Source organism: Propithecus coquereli, unplaced genomic scaffold (assembly GCF_000956105.1).
Source record: "Propithecus coquereli isolate 6110/MARCELLA unplaced genomic scaffold, Pcoq_1.0 Scaffold706, whole genome shotgun sequence".
Taxonomy (NCBI): Eukaryota; Metazoa; Chordata; class Mammalia; order Primates; family Indriidae; genus Propithecus; species Propithecus coquereli.
In genome coordinates, this window is record NW_012153130.1 from 212,822 (window position 1) to 218,898 (window position 6,077).

At 63.2% G+C, this 6,077-nt stretch overlaps 1 protein-coding gene across 1 annotated transcript; it reads left to right on the forward strand.

Annotated features, from left to right (window-relative positions):
• The first annotated feature begins 1,022 nt into the window (after positions 1-1,022).
• SYNGR2 (synaptogyrin 2) lies at positions 1,023-5,306 on the forward strand. The gene is made up of 4 exons (XM_012661327.1): positions 1,023-1,187; positions 3,459-3,696; positions 4,071-4,210; positions 4,310-5,306. Exons 1-4 carry the CDS (start codon positions 1,089-1,091, stop codon positions 4,505-4,507), a joined length of 675 nt encoding a protein of 224 aa, XP_012516781.1. The 5' UTR covers positions 1,023-1,088; the 3' UTR covers positions 4,508-5,306.
• The last annotated feature ends 771 nt before the right edge of the window (positions 5,307-6,077 follow it).

Below are 6,077 nucleotides of genomic sequence, written 5' to 3' on the forward strand. Positions count from 1 at the left end.
CATCCTGTAGACCTCATACATACATAATAAAATTTATTAAAATCAAACAGAAAACCTGCCAGTGGGGAGTCTTGGAGGCCTGGTGGTCTTTGGCAAGCACACATGGTGTTGGTGTGAGGATTTTAGGTGCACAAAAAAGAGGCTCTGTGTAGGCCCCTGCTCTCACCTCTCGGCCACTTGTCACCAGCTATCCAGGTGTGGGGAGGGGGAGGGGGGCACACTGTGAAGAGGCCCACCCCTCCTCCATGCCTGCTCCCCCTCTTCCCTGGAGGGGCACCCCATCCCCTGCTGGCCCAGTCCTCTGGCTCAGCTCACGCTGTCCTCACCCAACAGCCCCACCTGGCGCACCTGCCCTCATTAATCCTGACCTGCAACTAGCCAAGGGTGTCTGGAACTCCTCCCTGCCAGGTCAGCCTGCTCCCCCGAGAACGCACCCCCCAGGGTACACACCGAGCCCAGCCCCAGCTTCCCTGTTCCAGACGCTCTGTACCTGTTTTGGGGGGTGGGGGGAGGCGGTTAGAACTGGATTAAACCCCGCCCCCTGCCCGTGGCCCCGGGAGCTTGGTTTCTGTTTGCACACCATCTTGGAGCCTGGAACCGTGAAGCTGCCCGGCCCTTCACAGCCTGGGGCCGGCCCCGCAGGAGAGCCCCAGGCTGACCCCAGGGAGCAGGGAAGAGTGACCGGCAGGCAGGGAGGGGCCCAGGCTGTGCCCTGGGGTTCTGAGTGGGATGGGAGCCTGGGTCCCGGGCTGGAGGAATCCGGAACTAGGGTCTGGCGGGCTTCCTGGAGGAGGAGACGGAAGAGCGGGGACGAGACAGCGAGGGGGGACTCCCTGCTCCTTTCTGGCCGTGCTGCGGGCCAGCGCAGCAGGAGGGCGCGCTCCCGACCAGGGGGCGGGCTGGAGCCGAGCACGGCTGGAGACGCAGGCGGCCCGCCGTGCGAGGGCCTCGCTGTGCGCGCGGTCCCGGCTGCGCTCTGGGTCCTCGGTGGCCGGTGGCCACGCCCCCGTGGGCGGGGCGCAGGGCGGGGCGCGCGAGGCCGCCCGGCCGGTTCCTCTGCGTTCCGCGGCGGCGGCGGCGACGGCGACATGGAGAGCGGGGCCTACGGCGCGGCCAAGGCGGGCGGTTCCTTCGACCTGCGGCGCTTCCTGGCGCAGCCGCAGGTGGTGGCGCGCGCCGTGTGCATGGTGAGCCCCGGGGGAGGACTGGACGCCGCGGGGACACCTTCCGCGCCAGTCCCGGGGGGGCCGCGAGTCTGCGGGCCCGCGGGCGCGACAGGTGGCGACGACTGCGCGTCCCGGGCCTGGCAGTGGAGTGGGGCCGGCGTCCGGCGTCCCGGCGCCGCCTTCCCTCCTTCTACGTCCTGGGTTGCACCGTCCCCTCCCGTCCGCCCCCCGCACCCGGCCCCTGCCGCCTACCCCACTCTCCGGTCCCTGCCGCGGGTCCCGTCGCCTACCCAACTCCCCGGTCCCGGCCCCGCCGCCCTGGCGCGGGGTGTCGGGAGGCGCCGCGGGGCTCAGGCCCTCGCCCGCTGGCAGCGGAGTGGGAGGAGCCTGGGCACAGCTCCTGGACAGGTGGCCCGCACGCCACGACTCCCAGCTTGGGGAATTCACCAGGAAGGGGCTTTCCGAAGCCACGTGGGGTGCGGGGTGTGGGGCGGCCTCGCGCCCTGAAACAAGGTCTCCTTCCTATTAAGGAGCAAGCCAGGGGTCTGCTTCCCCACCCAAGATTGAGTGTCCCCAAGGCGTACCCCCTCCCCATAAGCGGGGCAAGCCCTTCAACGCTAGGCTGGGGTCCACGTTCTTGGACAACCAGCGCTGGAAGCTGGACAAGGTGTCAGAAGGGAACAAGCGGAGGGTGTGCCTGCTGTGCCCGGACCATGTCTGAGCCCCGAGCCTCTGAGGTGCCCCCATGGTACCCACACCCCCTCCCAGCCTGGCTGTGGGGTCTGACAGCCTCTGTCCTGGGCTGTGCCCGAGGAACAGATGCCCAGTGGGTCGGGACAGCAGTGCCAGGAGTCTTGGATGGGCATCCTGCTCCCAGCATCCCGGAGTTCCGGCTTCAGTTCCAGCTGGGGGTGGGGCTTGTGACTGTGCGCTCCAGAACCCTGTGCAGTGCCCTGTGCGGCAGGGGCAGGGGTCCCTCCTGCATGTGCTGAGGTAGGGTAGGCCTTGAAGTTTCGAGAGGTGGCAATGGGGCTGTTTCTAAGGGGTGGACTCCCCCACCCCTACCCCGGGTCCTCCAGGGGTCTGTGTTCATAGCTGTGTCCATAGGCCTGCTGGTCAGACGCCCACTCACCATGTGACCTGGGGCCAGGCGGGACCCACTGGGGCGCTGAGACAGACTGGGGCTCTCATGGGGGGACCAGGATGCCGAAGAGGCCGGAAGACCCTGTATGAAGCTGGCCAAAGTGGGGAGTCCAGCCTGGACTGGGGGTGGGGAGAGTCGGAGGGTACAGAGGCTGAGAGGGGGCTCCAGGAGGTGGGAGCCCCAGGGGCACGAGCATGGCTTTCCTGAGGTGCTCCCCAGGGTGTTCAGGCAGAGGTTGGGCCCTATAGAGGTGACTCGGGCAGCAGGTGATGGGATGGGGGGGTGAGACCCCAAGCTTGGGTTTCTGTGACTTTGTGGCCCCTCTTGTTTAAAATTGGTTCAATAGGCCAGGTGTGGTGGCTCATGCCTGTAATCCTAGCACTCTGGAGGCCGAGGAGGGAGGATCACTTGAGGTCAGGAGTTCGAGACCAGCCTGAGCAAGAGTGAGACGCCATCTCTACTAAAAGTAGAAAAAATTAGCTGAGTGTGGTGGCACGTACCTATAGTCACAGCTACTCGGGAGGCTGAGGCAGGAGGATCACTTGAGCCCAGGAGTTTGAGGTTGCTGTGAGCTAGGCTGACGCCACAGCACTCAAAAGTAGAAAAAATTAGCTGAGTGTGGTGGCACGTACCTATAGTCACAGCTACTCGGGAGGCTGAGGCAGGAGGATCACTTGAGCCCAGGAGTTTGAGGTTGCTGTGAGCTAGGCTGACGCCACAGCACTCACTCTAGCCCAGGCAACAGAGCAAGACTGTTTCAAAAAAAAAACTGGTTCAATGAAGGTGTCAAAAACCCCAAAAGACAAACTCCCCAAACTGGTTCAAAGTGGGGGTGGGTGATTGCCCTTCCTCCCCTCAGGTTCCCAAACAAGGTGATCCCTGCAGGAGGCAGCTGGGGGGGGCGGTCCACTAAGGTCCCATCCACCCCCCTTGTGATGGGAGCGTGATCTGGTAGCGCACCAGGAAGCAATCTGCTCATCAGCTCAGTCTGCCAGTTCAGAGGGGCTAAGATGCCAGCCTCTGAAAGGGGACAGCAGTAGTGGAGGCAAGTGTCCCCTGGCTCGGAATCCCAGGAGGTGTCCCTGCTGTGTGCCCCATAGGGGTCTGTCTGGCGCCACGAAGCCCTACCGGCCCCTCCTCTCCTGCAGGTCTTCGCCTTGATCGTGTTCTCGTGCATCTTCGGCGAGGGCTACAGCAACACCCACCAGTCGAAACAGATGTACTGCGTGTTCAACCACAATGAGGACGCCTGCCGCTACAGCAGTGCCATTGGAGTGCTGGCCTTCCTGGCCTCGGCCTTCTTCTTGGTGGTCGACGTGTATTTCCCCCAGATGAGCAACGTCACTGACCGCAAGTACCTGGTCATTGGCGACCTCCTCTTCTCAGGTAGCCGCCTGTGGCACCTATGTTTGAGCTTGGGAGGTGAACAGGAGTGGGAGGTATCAGCTCTAGGCTTCTGAGATCGACGGGCCCCGTGGGAGGAACTGGGAGCAGCTTGGGGTCCCCAGCCCCACTTGAGTGGACAGGCTTTGCCAGTGTCCCTTTTATTCCCTGGGCTGGCACGTAAGGATTTCTGAGCGTCTGCTGAAAGCCACTGGTGTTGAGGCATGAGTTCGGGGCTTGGGAGCCAGGCCTGCGGGGGTGGAGTCCCTGCTGAGCCCCCACCTGGTCGTCCCTCCCGCCTCTGTGGAGTGCGCATCCCCAGGGCCCTGGGAAGCCCCTGCTCCTCCTGGAGCTAAGCCCGCCTGTCTTCTCCCCAGCTCTCTGGACTTTCCTGTGGTTTGTTGGTTTCTGCTTCCTTGCCAACCAGTGGATAGCCACCAAGAAGGAAGACGTGCTGGTGGGCGCCGACTCTGCCCGGGCAGCCATCGCCTTCAGCTTCTTTTCCATATTCTCTTGGGTAGGTGGGCCTGGGGCGAGCAGGTTTGTGGAGTCCCGAGGTCCCCTTCCCCCTGCACCCCTCTTCCCTCCCTAACTCAGGCCTTGGGGCTCCCTGCAGGGAGTGCTGGCCTCCCTGGCCTACCAGCGCTACAAGGCCGGCGTGGACGACTTCACCCAGAACTACGTGGACCCCACTCCGGACCCCAGCACAGCCTATGCCTCCTACCCGGGGGCACCCGTGGACAACTACCAGCAGCCGCCCTTCACCCAGAGCGCCGAGACCACCGAGGGCTACCAGCCGCCCCCTGTGTACTGAGGAGCAGCGGGTGGGAAGGGGACAGGGAGCACTGGGCCTTCCCTGCGCCCTGGACTTTCCCCACGTGGCCTGCCCCCGGGAGCTGCCAGCCCCTCCCCAGTGCCTGCTGCAGCTGACACGCAGCTAAAGACCCCCAAGTGCTGTGCCCAGAGGGCTTCCCAAGCACCCACTCACTCACTCAAGGGCATTTTTTAGAAGAGGGTTTTTACTAGATGGGTTTCCTCATTGCTTTAAACGACCCCAGCCCTGCTTGGAGCAGCTAGAAGTGGGAAGGTGCCCCCTGTGCTATTTCAACAAGTGCCTTAGCTTCTCCCCCAGTGCGAAGGAGCAGAGCCCAGGCCAAGGCTGCGGCAGCCACAGTCACGGGGGTTCTCTGCCAAAGACAGAGGTTGGGGGCCTCGCGCCTGTCTCCTGCTGCTGGTGCTGGGCTCTGGCTCCCAGCCTCCTCCTCACTCAGGTTTGTTTCCCACACCCCGCTGCCCCTGCCTGGCCTTGGGCTGGGCCTCGTGCTCACTGCTGTTTGGTCTGGGGTCACTACCCTATGCCAGTGCCCTTGCGCTGCCTTCCAAGGCACGGGAGCAGGGCTGCTGCCCTTCTTGCTCCCACCCCCTGGCGGCAGGGAGGGGCTTTGCCTGACAACACCCAGCTTTATGTAAATATCCCGCCATTGCTCGTTACCCTGGGGAGGGGCAGGGGCTGTGCGAACGTATTATAAAGCCTTGGAGAAGATGCGCTGCCCTCCCTCGATGGATTCTGCTAGACGGCTGGAGATGGAATAAATGTTTTTTCTCCATTGTCATTGGCTGGGCCTTAGCCTTGGGATGGGAGGAAGAGATTCCGCTCTGCGAACACCCCAGAGGGGTGTTGACGGCCAGCTTTATGGAACTCGTGTTTTGAACAAAGCAGTGGCAGCCCCTCCCCAGTCTGGGGTCTCATTCCTACAGGCCTTTCATCAGCGTCTTAAAATAGCAACTGTGCTCAGCTTGTAAACAAGATGATTTTTCTGGATCGCCTTGCCAGAGTCCTGTTCCCTCCCCGGAGTTGGGGGAGGGCACCTGGGAGTTGCTCCTCTCACAGCAGAGTGAGGGGTGCCGTGGGGGTGCCAGGTTTCCACTTTCCTCCAGGGCGCAGCACCTCCGGGGCCCTTCCCGGGCGGTGGTGTTGAGAGCGCTTGGCTGTTCAGCCCAGCCCTGAGCACGCCAGCCCGTCGCTGGCAGGAGAGGCCGGGGCCCCTCAAGCAACTCTAGCTTCCCCTTTTGAGCAATGGCAGAGGGCGCTGTCAACAGCAGGCCCTCGTAGTTTCAAAATCCTGAGTGCGAAGAGTAGGACCCAATTCCGGAATTACAGGCCTTACTGCTCCAAGAGACCCCACAGCTGTGGCCTGGGGCAGATCGCCAGCAAATGGGGGTGTCGCCAAGGAGAGCAGCGGGGAGGCCATCTGGGAACACGTGGGCAGGCACCTGGTCTGAGCACCGACCCCCCGCGGATTCCTGCCTCCGAGCTGCCAACAGCCCACTTGCCGAAGCACAGCTGAGCTGCATCTTCTTGGCTCCTCAATTATCAAGCGTCT

Bases quoted from the DNA above. Each gene is read 5' to 3' on its own strand.
- SYNGR2 (XM_012661327.1), top strand. From the start codon at position 1,089: ATGGAGAGCGGGGCCTACGGCGCGGCCAAGGCGGGCGGTTCCTTCGAC. The intron at 1,188-3,458 runs GTGAGCCCCGGG...CCTCTCCTGCAG, and splicing joins TGGCGCGCGCCGTGTGCATG to GTCTTCGCCTTGATCGTGTT. The intron at 3,697-4,070 runs GTAGCCGCCTGT...TCTTCTCCCCAG, and splicing joins TGGCGACCTCCTCTTCTCAG to CTCTCTGGACTTTCCTGTGG.